At 35.4% G+C, this 20,521-nt stretch overlaps 1 protein-coding gene across 2 annotated transcripts in view; it reads left to right on the top strand.

Moving 5' to 3' along the window:
* LOC126827410 (G-protein coupled receptor dmsr-1) overlaps nucleotides 1-20,521 on the top strand; it is a 106,577-nt gene that overhangs the window by 28,842 nt on the left and 57,214 nt on the right. Inside the window, exon 1 of one of the 2 annotated variants that reach the window (XM_050556719.2) lies at nucleotides 15,415-15,522. The exons of the other annotated variant lie outside the window; for it this stretch is intronic. Coding sequence (XP_050412676.1) covers nucleotides 15,467-15,522 — 56 coding nt within the window. The 5' untranslated portion in view covers nucleotides 15,415-15,466. Of the gene's footprint in view, nucleotides 1-15,414; nucleotides 15,523-20,521 lie in introns of those variants that run through there. 2 annotated transcript variants of the gene reach the window in all.

The following is a 20,521-nucleotide window of genomic DNA, read 5'->3' as shown; positions in this document are numbered from 1 at the left end:
TGGAACAATCAATTTCAGGTAAAAACGATCTGAGTCACATCGAACCAAGGCCCTTCTGAAATGGCCCCCCGGACAAATACAAGTCCATTGTATTTATTTGACCTTAATTTGGCTAACAAGTGGAAATCAGTTGTTGTACTGATAATTATGATTCGTATTAAACATCATTTTGAAATTGTAATTAAACCCACTCGTTGTTCTGTTCGCGTCAAGTATTCTCGTCCAAAAGTCTGCTTTGCCTTTTATGCGAAAAGACAAAAATGTGACATAGATCGTTCTTCCCCTGGACTCTTCATATGCTTGAAGAATCCGTTGGCTATAATTAGAGAAGGTATTCAATCACAATCTAGAGGAATATTATTTGTAATATAAATACCGATTAGTTAATTGCTTATTGAACGTCACCTTGAGCACGGCTTTTCTTTTAAAATGATTCCTAAATACACTAATGTTGGATTTATTAAATATCGTCCCTAGAATATGTCCATCATACACGAATCGCTATTATTAACGTGTCAAGGTATTTAATCGAAGATGTCACGAGATCTCTGGATAATCGTTGTCGATTTATTTAATCTAGGGATCATTAACGACATGAACTTTATAATAGTATTAATAGATATTACTATTATATTATAGTATTACTATAACATAACAGATATTACTATAACATAATAGATATTACTATAACATAATAGATATTACTATAACATAATAGATATTATTATAAGATAATATATATTACTATAACATAATAGATATTACTATAACATAATATATATTACTATAACATAATAACAATATTATATTATAGTATTAATAGATATTACTATAACATAATAGATATTACTATAACATAATAGATATTACTATAACATAATAGATATTACTATAGCATAATAACAATATTATATTATATTATAGTATTAATAGATATTACTATAACATAATAGATATTACTATAACATAATAGATATAACTATAACATAATAACAATATTATATTATAGTATTAATAGATATTACTATAATACAATAGATATTACTATAACATAATAGATATTACTATACCAATATTACTATATAATCCTTATAAGACATATAGAGGTAGATTTCACAAATTAAAAACACTTATATGGATATACTACTTCTGAATTTATTAACATGCTACGTTTCAATACACATACAGATATCGTTATTAAGCAAACAACTCTGTATCGAAACATGTTAATAAATTCAGAAGTAGTACATCCATATAAGTGTTTTTAAAATATTTCTATATAAGAGAGAGAGAAGAGAGAGAGAGAGAGAGAGGGGGGGGGATTAACGTCCATTCGACACAAACTAGGTCATTTCGGAACTAACATATAGTTCAATTTTATTTCAATAATTCGCTTGCGCATAGAGGTGTTTAGCAGTGGGAGGAAACTATTATAGTGAGAACTGTCATGTCTGTATCTAAATCTTATATAATGCTTCTTCAAGTCCAACTTCTCAACTTATCTTGTTTTAAAGATAGAATTATATACTGAAGACGTCAGCAAGCCATGGTATTAGTGTGTTTTATATCTTCCTGTATGAAATAAAAACTGCAAGAATAAAATATATAACAATCATTATTTTACTACAAACCAGCACAGTAAAAAATAAACCACATAAATGTCTGTCTTAAATCTGTTAAAACTACGGATACAAGAAGTGGAATCCATGATAAACCATTATTAAATCCACAAGACGGTGAAATGTCATTATATAAAGCACCAAAGAAAACAACAGATTTACCATCATCTATGAGATATTTTACAATTGTCGGGTGATATAAAAATACTCACATAACAATTTCCAATTCGATTTTCAAGTGCTTCACGCAATCCTGTCAAAAGTAGCCAAGTATAAAAACATATAACTCAAGCTTATGGTATATAAAAACTATTAGAAAGGCGATAAAAAAACAACTTCGACAAGTCAGAAAAATCAATGTAATAAGCTAAATAGACACAATTTATATTTTATTCTTTTCAGTTGTCATTTTCACATTCTTTCTTTTTATCTTATAAAACATTTTTAGCAGTCTTCTTGACATACTTAAACATACATTATGCAAGAGTTAAATCGGCCTATTGCTGGTCATCTTTAGGCCTGAAATGTTATCTAAATTATTAATTAGACATTAATTAACTTATCCAGACCATAATCAACTCTCGATGTAATCGCTAGCCTGCGATGTTTACTGGATTTGAATACATTTTGTGATAGATGATTTAACGTCAAAATGGATAATCGAGACTGTATTTTATCATACCGACTTTAGTAATGATGATCGGGGCTAGGAGTAAAATTCTATCGCTAAAATCTGGGTTCATAGTGGAGCAACTTGACTGAAATTTTCAGCATATTCTCTTTAGGTTATCGATTTTTTAACTATTATAGTGAGAACTATCAACTCTTTATCTAATCTCCTATAATGTATCTTTAATGGTTCCAGCTCTACAGGATTTATTACCATTCTTGGCAAAGATAAAACCTAACTTAGTCCAGATGATTCCTGGTTTCTACAAGCAAAGATAACTTGAATAAAGACGCGAAGTCGACGAAGGCTGACAGACCGAAAATCACACAAGTCGCCCAATTCGATTAAAAACGAAATCTTCAATTTCGAATACATTTACTGAATTAGAACAAGATCTGTATCTATGTAATAAGCTAAATAGACCACAATTTGTATTTATTCTTTTCAATTGTCATTTTCATGTTCCTTTTGTTTTTTGTTTTTTTGATCTTATCGAATATTTCTAGCAGACTCGTCTTCTGTCTTTATTACCCCGGTCGGTGTAGAAAAGTAGGACGTTAGATACCATTTCATTTTAGAACACACTGGATGTAATGGATTTATGAGCCACTGTGGCTAAGTGAGTAAGACGCTGGCTCGCTCCCGGAGAAAGTTTATCGGGATTTTTCAGCGTGGATTCCCCTTGTCAGTGGTAGAGGAAGGAGAGCCTGGCCAAGACAGATGTCTAGTCGTTCATATGAGAAGTAAAACAAAATTATATTGGCGTGCACGTAAAAGATCCATTAACAGTTGAATATAAGAGCAGACCTTAGAGCCACTGTATGACGTATGCTCGTCTTGATTAGCGCAGTTCGGAGCAGAACAGTAGGGCGTTAAACCCCATTTTATTTCGCACTATCACGATTCGTGTTGCGATTGAAATCGTGGTTGTAATCATGGAGTAATCGTAGTGATCCTATCAGGTCGTATCGTGGTCAATCGTAACAATCGTGTTGATCGTATCGAAACGTATCCGAAGGTATTTGCACGTAGCAGATCGTGGACTCAATAGGGACAATCCAATAGCAACGCATCGCACGACAGTGGAAACGGGACAATCCTATCGCAACGCACCGCACGACAGTGGAAACGGGACAATCCTATCGCAACGAACCACACGACAGTGGAAACCTAGCATCAGAACCTAAATTCCAATTGACGTGGCCTATCAATCGATGTGGTCAACACCCTGTAGATAAGTAATCAACATTATTTAAACATTTCCTTTTATTTCTATTCAGTCGGAGCAGAACACGTGGACGTTAAAGGAGCTAAATCGCTAATATTTGGGACCTAGAAATTGACACAAATGGGTCGCAACGCATATAATAATGTAATATGAATGTATATAAACTGATTGACATTCAATCGTTCTGTTTGTAATCTAATTTCAAGTCAGTTATTTTCGGCGGCATACGCCAGAAGTCTTAATCGAATGGCAATCTTTAGCGTCTGGTTATTCCAGTCTACACTGATAGTATTTATTGCGCATGCTATCCTGATAAGAATATGGCATCACCGTTTCACATGACTCGTGGAATATGTCTAGCCTCGTTTTCCGAGTCTGTGGTTACAAATGGCGCTGATTCGTGTACCAATGATAAAATGTCTTAAACATTGGATATCAGAAGCCCATCTTTTCCCGGTAAGATCACAACATCAATGTCGATTTAAATTGACAAATAATTCGTGTCGAAAACTTTGGATGATATTGAGTTAGATACTTAGCTACTTTAAACCCCATTTCATTTTATTTTCGTAATGTATTTAGTATGTTTCATCAGTTACAATATGTTATTTACAAATGATGTCCACTTGGTGGTCGATTCCTCTCTCTCTCTCTCTCTATTTACAAATGATGTCCGTTTTGTACTTGGTGGTCGATCATTACAAGTTACAATGTAAATACTCTGATCCTGTCAACTTCTCATTGGGTAAACATTAGCCAGTTAATACATGTATATTAAACCCTTTGGTTTGTGTAACCAAGAGTAACCGCTATCACATCGAATGACCCTAACTTTATTTGTCCCAATCGAATGAAACTAGTCACATCCATAGGTTAATTATCACCTCACTTGTTATCCCGTGTTTGTATCTCAATGTAACCCTGAACCGAAATTGCTTTAATTCAAACCTTTCGGTTTCATCAGTGTCCTATTTGTATAAATGTATAAAGTATGTGGCGTGTGATTTATAGGCCTGGTACTGTACTATTAATCACCACTGTCAGTACGATTCTTCTAACTTAAAAGCTTATTGATGTCAATATATCCAGTGTAGTTATAGATGGAGTGGTCTTTGGCGTCCAACTCTACCAATGTGTCCAATGAACCGATGTAGTGATATTGAGATCGGGCCCCAGTTTCACAAAGCATAGGAGCAGAACAGTAGGACGTTAAACCCCATTTCAATTGCAAAAAGAATAAATAAATATTTTCAATTTTATTAAACATACATTATGCAAGAGCTAAATCTGCCTATTGCAGGTCTTTCTTAAGGCCTGAAATGTTATCTAAATTATTAATTAGATATTAATTAACTTAACCAGACCATAATCAACTCTTGATGTCATCGCTAGCCTGCGATATTTACTGGATTAGGATCTGATCTGCTGCTCTACGCTCATTCATGATTAAATCAAGAAGTGGATAATCGAGACTATGTATTTTACCGTACCGACTTTAGTCATGATGATTCTCGGTTCATAGTGGATCAATTTGATTGAAATTTTCAGCAAATTCTCTTTACATTATCTAATTTTAATTATGATAGTGAGAATTGCCAGCTCTTTATCTACTGTCCCATAATATAACTTTAAGTTAAGAATTTACTCAACTTTCAATCACTTTTTATGAGAAATATCTTTGATCCAGAAACACAAAAAATTGCACATAGTTTCTTATTGATGTATTTGACACATTCAAACAATAAAAGTTTTATAAAGGGCTATATTTTAGTTAAAATAAGATGAACAATTTTTAGTAAATTCTTCACTTAAAGAGACATTATTGGAGATGAGATAAAGTATTGCCAGTTCTCGCTATAATATTTAAAAACTAGATAACGTAAATAGAAAATGTTGACAATTTCAGTCAAATTGCTCCACTCTGAACCGAGATATTTTAAGCCTTATAGCCTCGATCATCCTTACTAAAGTCGGTACGATAACAAGCATAGTCTCGATTATCCATTTTTGGATTTAATCATCAATGAGCGTTGATCGGCAGATCGGATTCAAATCCAGTGAAAATCTGACACATAAGATGGCATCAAGAGTTGATTATGGTTTGGATAAGTTAATTAATGTCTAATTAAAGATACATTATGGGAGATAAGATAAAGAGATGGCAGTTCTCCCTATAATAGTAGGGTGACCCATGTACTCACAGAAATACAGTCCACCGCTGATAGTTCGAGACTACCACTGAAGCGTGCACATTCGCCGTGCCGAGACCAACTTTCTGACAGTATGATACTATAAATAGCCATGGCACGTGCTTTTCTCTACAAATCTATCAACTATTACAGCCGTAAAAAATTTATTGTTGACGATTTTGAATAGCAGTAAAATTAAGCTTCTTGGTTATTACAGCAGATTTAGAAATTACGTTCGTTTCAATTTTTAAATCGCTTTATCGTTAACTGTACCGTTAAGAGCGGCATCTTTTGGTTTAGTACAAATAATATCTCTGAATCACTCGGGTTAGACAGGAACATGATACTAGCAGTAGTTTCATTTTACTTTTACAAGCTTCTTAAAACGATTGTTGAGCTACCTAACGTGCTTATTTCTAAATTCAATTTCTTGTTCTAGCTTTCTGTTATGTTTCGTAAAAAAGTAGTCTTGATTATCCCGACCTGTCAATCAGACGTAGAATGGTCGATAGACTAATTTCAAAACAAGGGCACGTAACCTATCTTTTACTCAAAAGTGTCTGGATGTTATGGACGACTCTTGGAACCAGTTTTCATTCTATTATTTATACATGATTAATGGTCATAGCTTATTAAGTACAACATGATCGTTTATTTAGTGACTATAATTGTGTGAAACTGATTTGAGGCTTGGCATATATATAAATATTGTGGCGAAATTGTCGAGATATATGGAGATATTTATTTATGGTGGGTCACCCTACCTATGAGTCGAAACAGCGTTCATTAACAAACAGTATTTGTATTCCATAGAATTGTGACCTGTATACTCTAGTTCAATTACTAAATGCTATCGGAACAATTTAATTAGCCTAGTCGGCGAAGGAAAATAGGACGTTAAACCCCATTTCATTTCATTTTAATGGATATTTGTTTTTAAGACGGATTTATGTACTCAAGACCTTCAGCAAGCCATGGTATTAGTGTGTTTTATGTCTTCCTGGGTAAAACAAAAACAAGAAAAATAAAATATTTAACAGTAATTATTTTACTACTGTTATATCCTTTTAGAACTTACTTAAGTAATGCTTTTAGTATGTTTCATCATTTACCATAAAATATAAAATCAAGTACGAACAATCCAAACCATTAGACAAAATTCGAAGTCCTAAAAAAAAACGTATAGGCAAAATAGTGTAATCAACAAATGGACTGTTCACTGGGTAAAACATACACGACGAACAGTGGTAACAGGTGCCCGGAAGAGTAAAATTACCCAATCTGATTAAAATACAGATCTATATTTTCGATGGCCTGCACGAAGATCTGACCGGTTGTAGAGGTCACACGAGCGGCTTTTTACCCTATGACGTCAGACATTTGATTAACCAATCAGCATTGATGTTACAAGTGGATTACCCACAGTTCCGTGCAAAACACGTCTAAAGCTCGCCATAACAGACCGTTTCATTGGCTAAGCCCTTACATCATTCAGAACGCGGGTAATATAAAAACTCTTCCAGATCCTAGTGTAGTAAAGACAAGTAAAACGACATTTTGAACTATAAAAACGAAACGAAATAGGATCTGTGTTTTAATCTGATTGAAACTTTTTAAAGATGATGTCCATTTTGTACACCATTTATAATTCAGGGAACAATAATATATTTATCTTATAACAGAAGATGACAACTTCAAAATAGTATCGTGGTTCCCCCTTGTCAGTGATGCAGGACAAAGGGACTGACAAGGCCCCGTGTACACATTGGCGTGCACATAAAAAGACCCTTTGACAGATGGAATTCGATATAAGAGTAGGTTGTGGTGTCGCTGTCCGAGCAAAATTTCCCTCATAGCACACTGTATGGCGTATGCCCGTCTTCATTAGCCCAGTTCAGAGCAGAACAGTAGGACGTTAAACTCCATTTCATTTCATTTCAAGATAGAATTCTGTGAGATTATAAATTATCTCATACTTGACGATTTTGATTTAAAGATACATTATGTAATATTAGATAAAGAGCTGAAAGATAATGGAATGCCAAGTTATTGTGTAGTCGCGATTGTCATTGCTACCGTTGTTAAGATAATAAACAAAGTCTCGATTATCCATTTTTAAATCAAATCATTCACATCTGTTGACAATCTCGAGTATCCGATGGCATCGAGAGTTGATTATGAACTTGGAAAGTTAATAAATGTCCTATTAATAATTTATATAACATTTAAAGTGGCTAAATCTCTAACTCAATATCATCCAAAGTCTTACAAGTTAAAAACGCGAATTATTTGTCAATTCAAATCAACATTGATGTTGTGATCTTACCGGGAAAAGATAGGCTTCTGATATCCAATATTTAAGACAAAATAAATATTTTACCATTGATTCACGAATCGTGTACCATAGTGCGTTTTAGCGTCATTTGTAAAAAGTGACCAGAAAGAAAGAAGCTAGACATATTCCACAAGTCATGTCAAACGGTCACGCCATATCTTATCTGGAGAGCATGCGCAATAGTCTGGAATACCCACACGCTAGAAATTGTCATTCGGTTGAGACACATGCCGTATTTCTCTGCATGAAACTGATTTGAAATTAGAGTCAAAACGGAAACAATTGAATGTAAATCAGTTTATATACAATCAGATTACATTATTATATGCGTTGCGACCCATTTGGGCCAATTTCTAGGTCCCAAATATTAGCAATTTAGCTCCTTTAAGGCATAAATATTTAGCTCTTGAATAATGCCCTTTAAGCCAAACAATGCCCTCACATCATTTACTGATTGAGGATGATTTAACTAACAGATTGAAACGGTGTCTATTCATATATACCCGATATAAATTGACGAACAGATTGAAACCTATAAATTATTAAAGTGATGCTCCGAACTCGTCCCCAGTGAAAACTGAATACCTATAATTGATGAAGCGGTCGGATCATATCTAAACTATGGACGACATTACACCATTTGCATCGTAATTCCCAGTTTGTTTTATAGGAATTAATCGACGGAATACGTACCATTGGGACCGTGGTTGCAGACTGGTTGGATTGCCTGGCTACGTATTTAATTAGGACATCAAGGAAAAATGGTTAATTTTTATCAACATGACTATGTCACAATATGGATCCGTGGTGAATCCTGCTCCATAATTTGGTTATGTTATAAAGGATTGTGTTCGTTTTGTCAATAAGTTAATTTGTTATATTTATTCATGGTCATGTGTTTGGATTAGAACATATCGCTATGTATATCGTGTGTTGACGACCGCCAGGCTCCCGAGGATAAGTTTTGAATATGTTGTTGTGAATTGCGTGTGTGGCATGTGAACTTTCAAAAAGCGTAATCATCATTTCATGAAATTCAAGTATATTTTGTTCTGATTTTGAATTTAAGGTTTGGACTATTGTGAATCGCGTTCATTGCTGGATTTACGATTAAGCAAACAAAAAGCGCGTGCTTAGCGCATCAAGAGGCGGGGCTTGGCGGGGTGGGGGGGAAGGTGGTAGTACCACCTGCTTTGATCGGTGACAAATTTAAAATATGTACTAGCGATTTAAAAATTAATTAAGAACCGTTAATAATTTTTTTAAATTTTTATCTCTCTTTCTTACTGTTGCCTGCTTTGTCCAAATTAATTTTTCGGGTATAAAACCTCATTTTGAAAAATACAAATTTATGTTATGGATCATTATTTTTATATTTGGAATAACATGTACGCCTATACGGAGGCACCTACATCTGTTAAGGGCGTGGTCTTAATCCGACCCTGCTCACGTGTCTATCATGCAAACTGTCAAAACCGTCATCATTTCATCGTAAAATTCAAATATATTCCATACTTATTTTAAAAGTAAATTTTGTACTATATTGTGAAACACGAGTGGGTTATGATGCCAACTTTCAAAATTCCGCCATTTTTAAAAAAATTCCTGTACATTGTGTCGCTTGCCCGCAGGTTTCGGATTCGTTCCCGGTGTTGCCCAAGAAACTTCTCTGGAATTTTCCGGCGCTGTTTCCTTTGTCAGTGGCGTTGGGCAATGTACGTGACAAGGAGGGCTGTTTAGTTGTTCGGATGGGACGAAAAACCAAGGTCCTTTGCACACATTGGCGTGCACGTAAAAGAACCCTTGACAGTTGGAAATCGAATTAAAAGTAGACCGTACACTGTTAAAATTATATGTATATTTACAGTTATAAGTATAGTAAAAATACAGTGCCGGATTTGTCAAATCACATGGTTTGTTAACTTACATTTAAAACGAGGTAAATGCATATGAATACAAGGCTTATGTAAAATTACATCAAATTTAATGTAGTAATACAACCATATGTTAGTTTACATTATATGAGCTGTATATTAACAACAATGCCGTTTGAAGTATTATTTTTACAGAAAATTGTAAATTTACTGTCAAATAGTGGTCACATCGGATATTCCCCTTTTTGACCACATATCGAATTTTTTGCAAAATATTGTCTGTTCTGTCAGTCACTTTAGTCCATTTTAGAGAAATAGGTTATTCAAAATCTGAATGCACCGAGCTGGCTAATAAAGACATGCATATGTCATACATTGAGTTGTGTGGGGCATTTTGCTTGGACAGTGTCATGCCACCTACTCTTCCATTGTAAGGAGCAGAACAGTAGCACATTAAACCCCCATTTCATTTGATTTCTTTATTGTCTGTTATATCACCTCGGTGGAAGCGGACGTAAAATACAACTAACTCACACAATTTCTTTACATTATCGAATGTTGTGTTACGTGCTCGGCTGAAAGTTCCGCAAAACTTTCTGTGTTCGCCAGGATAGAACCTAGGACTAATTAGCCAAGCGGGGACAAACATATTCCTTTTAGTAATGTTACCATGGCAAATTACATAATTTGTAATTCTACAATAGTTATGAGGTATTAATACATAAACTCTGTCAAAATACACAATATTCTTTTGTATTAAATGTTATTGTACAAATTTATGTAAATTAACATCATGATAATTTTACATGTACTCCATTTACAGATATGTAATTTTACCTTGGATGTATAATAGCTAGAGGTAAATATACATTACAGACTGTGAAATAACATGCAATGTTAAAATACAGTTATAACGATGACAATATTTCTGCCAGTTAAAAAAGGGTAAAAATACATAATAATTTTAACAGTGGCGTCCTACTGTACGGACAAAACTTGCCTCATGGTGAGCCCAGTAGGAGCAGAACAGTAGGACGTTAGACCCTATTTCATTTCACATTCCGTACTTATTTTGAAGTTAAAATATCTGGAAGTCGTGATAAGTTTAATATTAAACCGACTTTACAGATTAATGCAGCTTTTCAAAAAAAAAACCAAACCCTAACAGCCTGACAATAGATCGACAGTGTAGCCAACATGAAGTCGTTGTTCATCATTTGAGAGACTTGCAATCACTAGGGGGCTTGGATGGCCGGATGGCACACTGTATCATAAGGTCTGCCATTGAGTCAACTGGCGTGGTTTCGATTTCTCGGTTGTACGTGACAAGGAATAGGGTCGCCTGTCAAACTTCGTGGGTTTTCTCCGGGTCCTCCAGTTTCCTCCCACTGCTAAAGACCCCTACGCGCAAGCGAATTATTGAAATAAAATTCGGCCATCCAACCGATATATATGATATATATGATTTGTTTAAAACCAGAGAACGCCACCTTTTATTCCGATTCCTTCTAAACCCGGTAGATATTTTGTTGTTTTTTAATCAAATGTTAAATGTTAACATCCTACTGTTCTGCTCCTAAACCGGGCTAATGAAGACGGGCATACGCCATACAGTGTGCTATAAGGGAAATTTTGCCCGGACAGCGGCACTACGGCCTACTCTTATATCTTATTCCAAATGTCATGGGATCTTTTACGTGCACGCCAATGTGTACACGGGACCTCGGTTTTTCGTCCATCCGAACGACTAGACAGCTGTCCTCGTCAGGCCCTTTGTCCTGCACCACTACCAAGAGGGAACGTTAAATAATCTATGCGAGTACAATTTAGTTTTAGTCGTGAAAAATAATTAGATGTTGTCGGAAAATGCAAATTAAAGATGCATTATGTAAGAGGTAATTCCGCCTATTACAGGTTTTTAGTTTAACTTCAAATGTTTTATAAACTATTATTTAGACATTTCTTTACACGGCAAACCTATAATCTCTTCTTTAGATCATCAGATGGCACAGTTTGTAAACAGATTAAAACATGATCGCCATTTAATGATTTAATTTAAAAATGGAGAAGCGAGGTTGGGTCTCGATTAACAAGTAACGTTGCTACGATAATAAACAATCTATGTCCAATCTTCAAACAGTGATGACGTCGCTCAGAAGAAAGTAATTTTATTGAAATGTTCAATATATTAATTTTGAATTATCTATTTTGGAACTATTATATATCTTCAAAAATAAACGATATGTATGGTTTAATGGTCGAGAGCGAGACATTAAGTAATATATTGATACTGCACGAGGCGTAAGCCGAGTGTTGTTTCAATATATTACGCATTGCCTTCAATTCGAGACCATTGAACAACTTAAAATACGTAACTGGTGATGACGTATGTAACTGATGATGACGTATGTAACTGGTGATGACGTGTGTAACTGATGATGACGTATGTAACTGGTGATATTAATGCAATCATATAAGTAGATATTATATCAGGATCAATTTACGTGATTATAATTGTTTATCTGCTGTTGAATTATACATCTGGTTTAATCAAGCTATTGCATCTAATATCATCCATCATTACTCCCATTTATAACAGGTCTAGTTCTAGGACACGTTGATTAGGTTTTAAAACTAATCTACGATTTCTTGCATTATATTTAAGCCTATTTAAGCCTATGAAATATGGTTTAACTTTCTACTGTTCTCCTCCGACTGGGATAATGAAGATGGATTAATCCTATTTAACGGGGATTATTATAAGTCTTTCATGCTAAATCTACCATTCTTTAATCCTGAAATGTTATATAAACTATTAATTAGACATTTATTAACAACACAAGACCATAATCAACTCTCGATGGCATTCGGATTAATGTAATATGAATGTATGTCAAGTGATTAATATTCATTTTTAAAATCAAATATTGTACTTTCTAATTAATTATGTTCGGCGAAATACGCAAACAGTCCAAATTACACGTTTTTTAATTTTGTCGTTTGTGAATCGGCCATTTTAAAATAATAACTTCCGTATTGTCTTGTAGAGTATGTTTGTCTTTATTCATTACAAATGGCACCCGAAATCATAGGGTACACGGCTCGTGTACTGATTTTAAAATGTTCATTGTGTATTAAATATTGGATATAAGAACACCATATTTTTACGGCAAAACAACAGTATCAATATTGACTGAAATGGACCAATATTGAATTCTAATTCATGTTTTTAATTTCGAATATTATGGACAATATCGAATTCGAGATTTAGCTCCTTTAAAATAAGGGGGGTTGGATGGCTGAATGGTAAGCGTGCGCGCGCTGTATCATAAAGTCTATCATTGAGTCGACTGGCGTGGTTTCGAATCCCCGGTTGTACGTGACAAGGGGTAGGGTCGCCTGTCCAACCTCGTGGGTTTTCTCCGGGTCTTCCGGTTTCCTCCCACTGCTAAAGACCCCTACTCGCAAACGAATTATTAAAATAAAAAATTAAAACCATATGTTAGTCCCGAAATGACCTAGTTTGTGTTGAGTGGACGTTAAACCCCATTTCTCTCTCTCTCTCTCCATTAAAATAATCGATATCTACGTCAATAATAATAGAAGTTTCAACTATTTCATTTTTCTCAAACATTTACAAGATTTTCATCTACAAGTTAGTTATTTAAAATCAGAATCTATCGAAGTGACAACATAGCCCTGTGTCAGATATTTGATTATTCGGATAACATTTTAATAGAATTCCTGACAACTTCATTATAAATTTCATCACAAGACGTAAATAACCCACCGCCTTTAACGTAATTGATTTTGTCGTATCACAAAAACTGCTGATTGTATCATATATTAGATTATACTTCTACGTCTTGTAGAGAAGTCACAGTGACTCAGTGAGTAGGACGCAACTTTCACAACATTGTAGTTGCCAGTGGATTAGGAGGTTTAATGGCCGAATTGTTAGCGCGTGCGCGCCGTAACATAAGGTCTGTCATTGAGTCAACTGGCGTGGTTTCGATTCCCCGGCTGTACGTGACAAGGAGTAGGTCGCCTATCGAACCTCTTGGGGTTTTCTCCGCGTCCTCCGGTTTCCTCCCACTGCTAAAGACCCCTACGCGCAAGCGAATTATTGAAATAAAATTGAACTATATGTTAGTCCCGAAATGACCTAGTTTGTGTCGAGTGGACGTTAAACTTCATTTGTCTCTCTCTTTGTTATAAGACCTTTACATTTTACATTTACGTAACGTGTCTACAGAGAAAACTACGGAATAATTATTTTTAGTACAAGTTTCATAACCTTTATACATTATACTTTCGCTTTCTTAAAATATGGCACATATTCCGCGTGGGCCAGACGGTGTTGATTAATAAGAACAAACTGTTTTAAATGGTGCTAGACATGTCATAAAAGTTGTTCACCTATAATAATTACCCAATTACACGTCTTTTCACAAAGATTCCGTGCCAAGAAAAATGTCGGTTACATCCAAAGAAATGGCCATTCGAGGAATTCAAAGGCATCATTAGGAATCATGTTTGTGCCCAAGACCAGATCAATAGTGCATCATTAGGTTTCATCGTTTTCATTTTCATTTCTATAAGATGTTGCTATAACATGAATAACAATAAGGACTTGTCATTTAATATCTACATAGTGTCACAGATTCGCTCAACTTGAACAACAAGTAGTTCTAGAAATTTGTCTCACGGAGAATGGCATTTTTCTTTGTCCAGGAAAAGTCCCCGGTCGTTTGAAATTTTACAAGGTGAAGGTGGTATACTGCCACAGATTTGCTCAACCTAACCAGCAATAATTTGTTTCACAGAAGATGACTTTGTTCCATGTCCATGAAAAGCCCCCGGGCGTTTGAAAGAACAAAGTGGAAGTTATTAATTTTTTTTCAGGAAGTTATTTCAATTTTTAGGGTGTGCAAATTGCTGGAATGATTGCGTTTCTAGCTTTAAGGAAAATATGATTGCATTGTCCATAATTTGAACAGAAATTGAAATGTTGGCAATTGACTAAAGACTTTAATCTGCACAGCACACATATGAATGACATTAGATTTAAATCACCGAGCTTAGCTAAACGAGCGGTTAAACTCGACTCTAGATGTTAAAGTCATCTCCCGTTAGACATTATTATTTGCGTACCGACACGAAATAACACCTTTGATGTCCAGAAGAATATCAGAGACTTGGAATCCAGAATCCAGGTGGTCCCATTAACTTTGTATATTTCAAATATTTGAAACAAAAGAGCTTAAAAGTTAATTAACAAGCAATGCCTATAATGGGAAAGTGTGTTGTTTAATCTGGTGGCGGCCATTGATTACGCTGATACTTGTCTACATGAAATTATTTATTACGGAGAAAGGACAACCGATTCAGCGATTCCACTGAATGTTTAGCGTGCTCGTTTAGTCAGCTGTTGCAACACTGCTAACAGGACTAGCATTCATGTGTAACTAAAACGTCACGTCAAACTAAAAGGAACTAGTCGACGGGTTATATTAGCTGTAAAAGTAAAAGACATTTCTAATATCCAAAAATGATTCTACCTAAAGATCTGTTTTCTGTTTTTCTACCATGTATTCCTGGTGTTTGGTAAGTAACATTCTGTTTATGTATAGTTTATTTTCTAATCTAAGTTAATGGAATGTAATTTAGTTTCACCTATATATTAATTATGTATGTGTATAAATAGAGAGATAGAGAGAGAGAGAGAGAGAGAGAGATAGAGAGAGAGAGAGTTTAAAGACCACTCGACACAAACTCGGTCATTTCAGGACTTTGATTTCAATAATTCGCTTGCGCGTAGGGGTCTATATTTTTTATCAGTGGGAGGAAACCGTACAAACGGGGAATCGAAATCACGCCAGTTGATACAATGACAGACCTTATGAAACAGCGCGCACGTGCAATGTGTACAAATATGTGGATAAATCGAACCATCGTTTAAAGGAGCCGAATCGCTAATATTTGACACAAAGGGGTCGCAACGCATATAATAATATATGAATAATATGATTTACATCCAATCGTTACTGTTTTACTGTAATTTCTTATCAGTTATGTTCGGCGAAATACGCTAGAAGTCTCAAGCGAATGGCAGTCTCTATCGTCTGGTTATTCCAGTCCACACCGATACTATTTATTGCGCATGCTCTCCAGGTAAGAATATGGCGTCACCGTTTGATATGACTTGTGGAATATGTCTAGCCTAGTTCTTCGAGTCCCTTGTTACAAATGGCACTGAAACGTATTATGATACAAGATTCGTGTACCAATGTTAAAATGTTTATTTTGTCATAAATATTGGATATCAGAAGCCCATCTTTTCCCGGTAAGATCAAAACATCAATGTTGATTTAAATTCGTGTTTTCAATGTCGACGACTTTGGATGATATTAGGTTAGAGACTTAGCTACATGTAAGGTCGTTTCGTTTTTAAAGACAAAAGTATACATGGAATATATGGAGATTTTTCAGCAGATAGCTGGTTTTTCTAATGTTTACTCTTCGCCCCCGTGGTACTATTCTTCGACCCGCGTTCTCTTCTCTTTTTGTGTAGGTCGGGTTTTCGATCCCTGCATTGGTCGAGGAAGTTCATCGGGACTTTCCGACGTGGTTTCCCCTTGTCAGTGGTGCAGGACGGAGGGCCTGACAATGACAGTTTTCTAGTCGTTCGGATGGAACGAAAAAGCGATGTCCCGTGTATACATTGGCGTGCACGTTAAAGATCCCTTGGCAGGTGGAATTCAATAATATTTGGGGCTTATTTTAGAATTATATGATAAGACTTATCATACAAACGTCATGGATCAACAATCTGGCCACGTTTGATTTTTGAGGATATAACCATTTTGGCATTTTTTAAAAACTGGTTCATTATCAAGGCAGTTAACGCTTAGTGACAAAACGAGTTATGGTTCTTGGTTACATTAAAATTTAGACCTATGTCTCTGGAACGAATATTTCTTTATCAGAGTCGGAAAACCCAGTGAAAACCTACGAGGTCGGACAGGTGACCCTACACCTTGTGAAGTACAACCGGAGAATCGAAACCACACCAGTTGACCCAAAGACAGACCTTATGATACAACGCGCAAGCGCAAACCCGTCGACACCCCCTCCCCCTAAAAACAAAGTACGTGTAAGTGAAAATTAAATAAGACAATAGGACCATGTAATAACTATAGCATACAAATATTGGATATGCGTTGCATAATGAAGGTATCCGAGTTATATGTACTCTCCCTTGACAATAACAGAACTAATACCTAATCCTAATAATATAAAAGCTATCAACATGCACAAATAGGCCATTATAACATGTAGGTTAGCAACAATTAGTAATAGTAGCCAAATTAAGAACGGAATAATCCAAATGAGATACAGCTGGTATTAAAGAGGACCATTCAATGAGAGAGAGAGAGAGAGAGAGAGAGAGAGAGATGGGGTTTAACGTCCACTCGACACAAACTACATCATTTCGGGACTAACATATGGTTTTGATTTTATTTCAATAATTTGCTTGCGCGTCTTTAGCAGAGGGGGGAAACCGGAGGATCCGGAGGACACGGAGGACCCGGAGAAAACCCACGAGGTTGGACAGGCGATAAATGAGATAGATATATACTGACTACGTCTGGTAGTAAAGAAGACCACACTAAATTTATGAAAAGGCCAACAGTTATGTCAGTGTCCATTGCTGGAAGTAGGGTACTATAGTCCAGTCATCTCGTGAACGGATTAGTATACAATCAACTAGAATAGTGTTGACGTAAAACGGTGCCTATACGAAACACTTACCCAAAAATGGTAATTGTCCCGCCCTAATAGCTGGGCATTAGACTTCCTCTATAGGAGGGAGCTGGTTTGATTTTCCCCGAGATATCATGATGGAGCTGGTTTGATTTTCCACCAGATATCATGATGAGACCTGTAACAAAAATTTCCGTGAAAAAACGTAAAAAATTCCGGAAACAAAAATTACCAGGAAAATTTTATCCGTATTTGTTTTTCCTGTAATTTACAGAAATTCCTTCAATTAACATAAATTCCATTTTCAAATACAGAAAAAAAAAAATCCTGGTAAATTTTGTTTCCTGACCATGAAGGTGATAAAAATTTCATTGAATTAACCATTGACTTTATACGCGTGCGTGAAATAGCTTTATTTAACGTCCGCTTCCACCGAAGTGATATCGCAAATAATTTTTAAACGTAACCTCTTTTCGCTATTATAAGAATCGAGAGCAAGGTATCACAAACCGCTACTCGTCAGTGGTTGGAGGCGGTATTATCAATTCGCAGGTATGCAGACTCTGCCATAGAGACAAACCGACTTACACTGGCCAACCGGTTGTAATATCCGGACTTTAGCTTGCTTGATTACCAGATATTACAACCTTAACACCCGCGGCATTAAAACATACTTTTACATATTTATGAAAATACTTACAATCTGATTACCGTATGATGAATAACAATACACTTTATAGATCTTATAAATAATGGAAATTAGATATACATGTCAATTAATATACCAAACGTTACAAAATATGATTCTTCATATTATGGTTAATAAATTGAAATGAATACTATAACATGATGATTATTAGGAATGATTATATATGTATACGATTACTTATCGTTGCACCGTTTATCCCGTAAAACAACAGAATTAAGTCCATTACAGAACGGAATAAAACATTTTATCCCTAAATTTCACGGAACTTCCTTGTCATTCCACCGTTTATTCCGTAAAATAACAGAATTAAGCCCGTTATAGAAGGGAATAAAACATTTTATCCCTAAATTTCACGGAAATTTCCTGTTTAATACTGAATATTCCACAGAAATACATAAAACACGTAATTTGAAGAAATAATTCAGACAATTAACACAATTTCTCCAAAAAATCCATCGATTAACAGAAAAAAGGTGTTAAATTACGGAATTCGGCCACATAAAAAATGGATATTTTTTACAGTGCATAGCCTCCTCGGCTTAGAGGCTAGGGTGAACACATCATCCTAGCACGAGCCTTATGTAAAACTATCTAGAAGTATGTGGCTCTTGCCACGTTAAGCCGTTAGGTGTGAGTTAGAAAGGATATTAAACTCAGACCGTAGATATTCTAATAACGTCTAAAGTTTCTGTAATAGATGTTGTAGTTTTCCTGGATTTAACTTTGCAGTTTGCTGTATTTGTTATATAAATTTAGTAACAAAATAAACGGTTTTCCAGAGTCAGTTAATTGATGATTGAAATAATTGATCCCACAACGTGACGTCGAAGAAAGTCTTTAGACGATAATGTCACATCTGTCCCCACAGTGTCAAAACAATACATGAATAATAAACAATAAACATGTTCAAAATGGATATTAAGCGAGACAGGGTTTTTTATTCTTGTACAATATAATGGAAAGGCAAGATTTTGCAGGAAAAATAAATGTTTCAAAATTCCACATATGAATGTAAGTACACAATTTCAAGGCAAATGTATGGAGAAAATACAATGTCAAAAAAGCAAATATGAAAGTAATCACGATTTTCTGGCAAAAATATGGAGAGAAAAGTGTCAAGAATGGAACTATGAAAATAATTACACAATTTTCAGTTAATGTCATTGTCTTAACATTCGAAGTTAAATAAAAGGTGGAGGTTTCACAAATATGGCGTGTTTGGATTTAGCATTAAGCTTGGATCCAGTGAGCCAAAAGGATTTCTGAGCAGGTTCACCCACAATATGAACCAGGTATTCTTTCACATCAGTGGGACTGATGCGCTGTCCTAAAACTCTCTTAATCTTGGGGAAACCAGTGTCATTGAGGGATGAACTAAACACACAGTCGGTATGATCCAACTCACGATAACCCAAAGGTTTACGAATTGTACGGACTGGTCTGGCACACTGACAACGTATACTCATTCGGATGGAACGAAAAGATCCCTTGGCAGTTGGAATTCGATATAAGAGTAAGTCGTAGTGCCGCTGCACGGGCAAAATTCCCCTCAGAGCACACTGTATGGCGCATGTCCGTCTTCATTAGCCCGGTCAGGAGCAGAACAGTAGGACGTTAAACCCCATTTCAATTTCATTTCTGTTTAGACAATGTACACGTATTACTATTTTTGTCCTTTGCTGGAACATTGTACTTAATTGGAACCAGTAAACGTTAATGAGCTGTACCACTCGAATTAATCGACAATTTATATGATGTCTTTGGAACAGTAATTAAATTATCTGTACAAAAGGTATTTTTGATTGCACATTACTTTTCTGAACATAAGAGGTTGTCACTTTGTCAGGAATTATGGCTTTGGTGAACGCACATAGGCCATCTTTAAAAAATCCAAATGAACACACGTCACAATACAATTAGTTACAGGATGTTTCAATCGGCTAAGTGACCACTGTGAATATGAAGCACAACATATGGTCCAGCTCCGGTTGTAGGGACACCTGTCCAACCTCGTGGGTTTTCTCCGGGTCCTCCGGTTTCCTCCCACTGCTAAAGAATCCATACGCGCAAGCGAATTATTGAAATAAAACTGAACCATGTGTTAGTCCCGAAATTACCTAGTTTTTGTCG

The sequence above is a fragment of the Patella vulgata genome, chromosome 7 (genome assembly GCF_932274485.2).
Source record: "Patella vulgata chromosome 7, xgPatVulg1.2, whole genome shotgun sequence".
In the NCBI taxonomy this organism is placed as follows: domain Eukaryota; kingdom Metazoa; phylum Mollusca; class Gastropoda; family Patellidae; genus Patella; species Patella vulgata.
The sequence above is the reverse complement of the archived record's forward strand: the minus strand, read 5'-3'. Positions and strand labels throughout refer to the sequence as shown.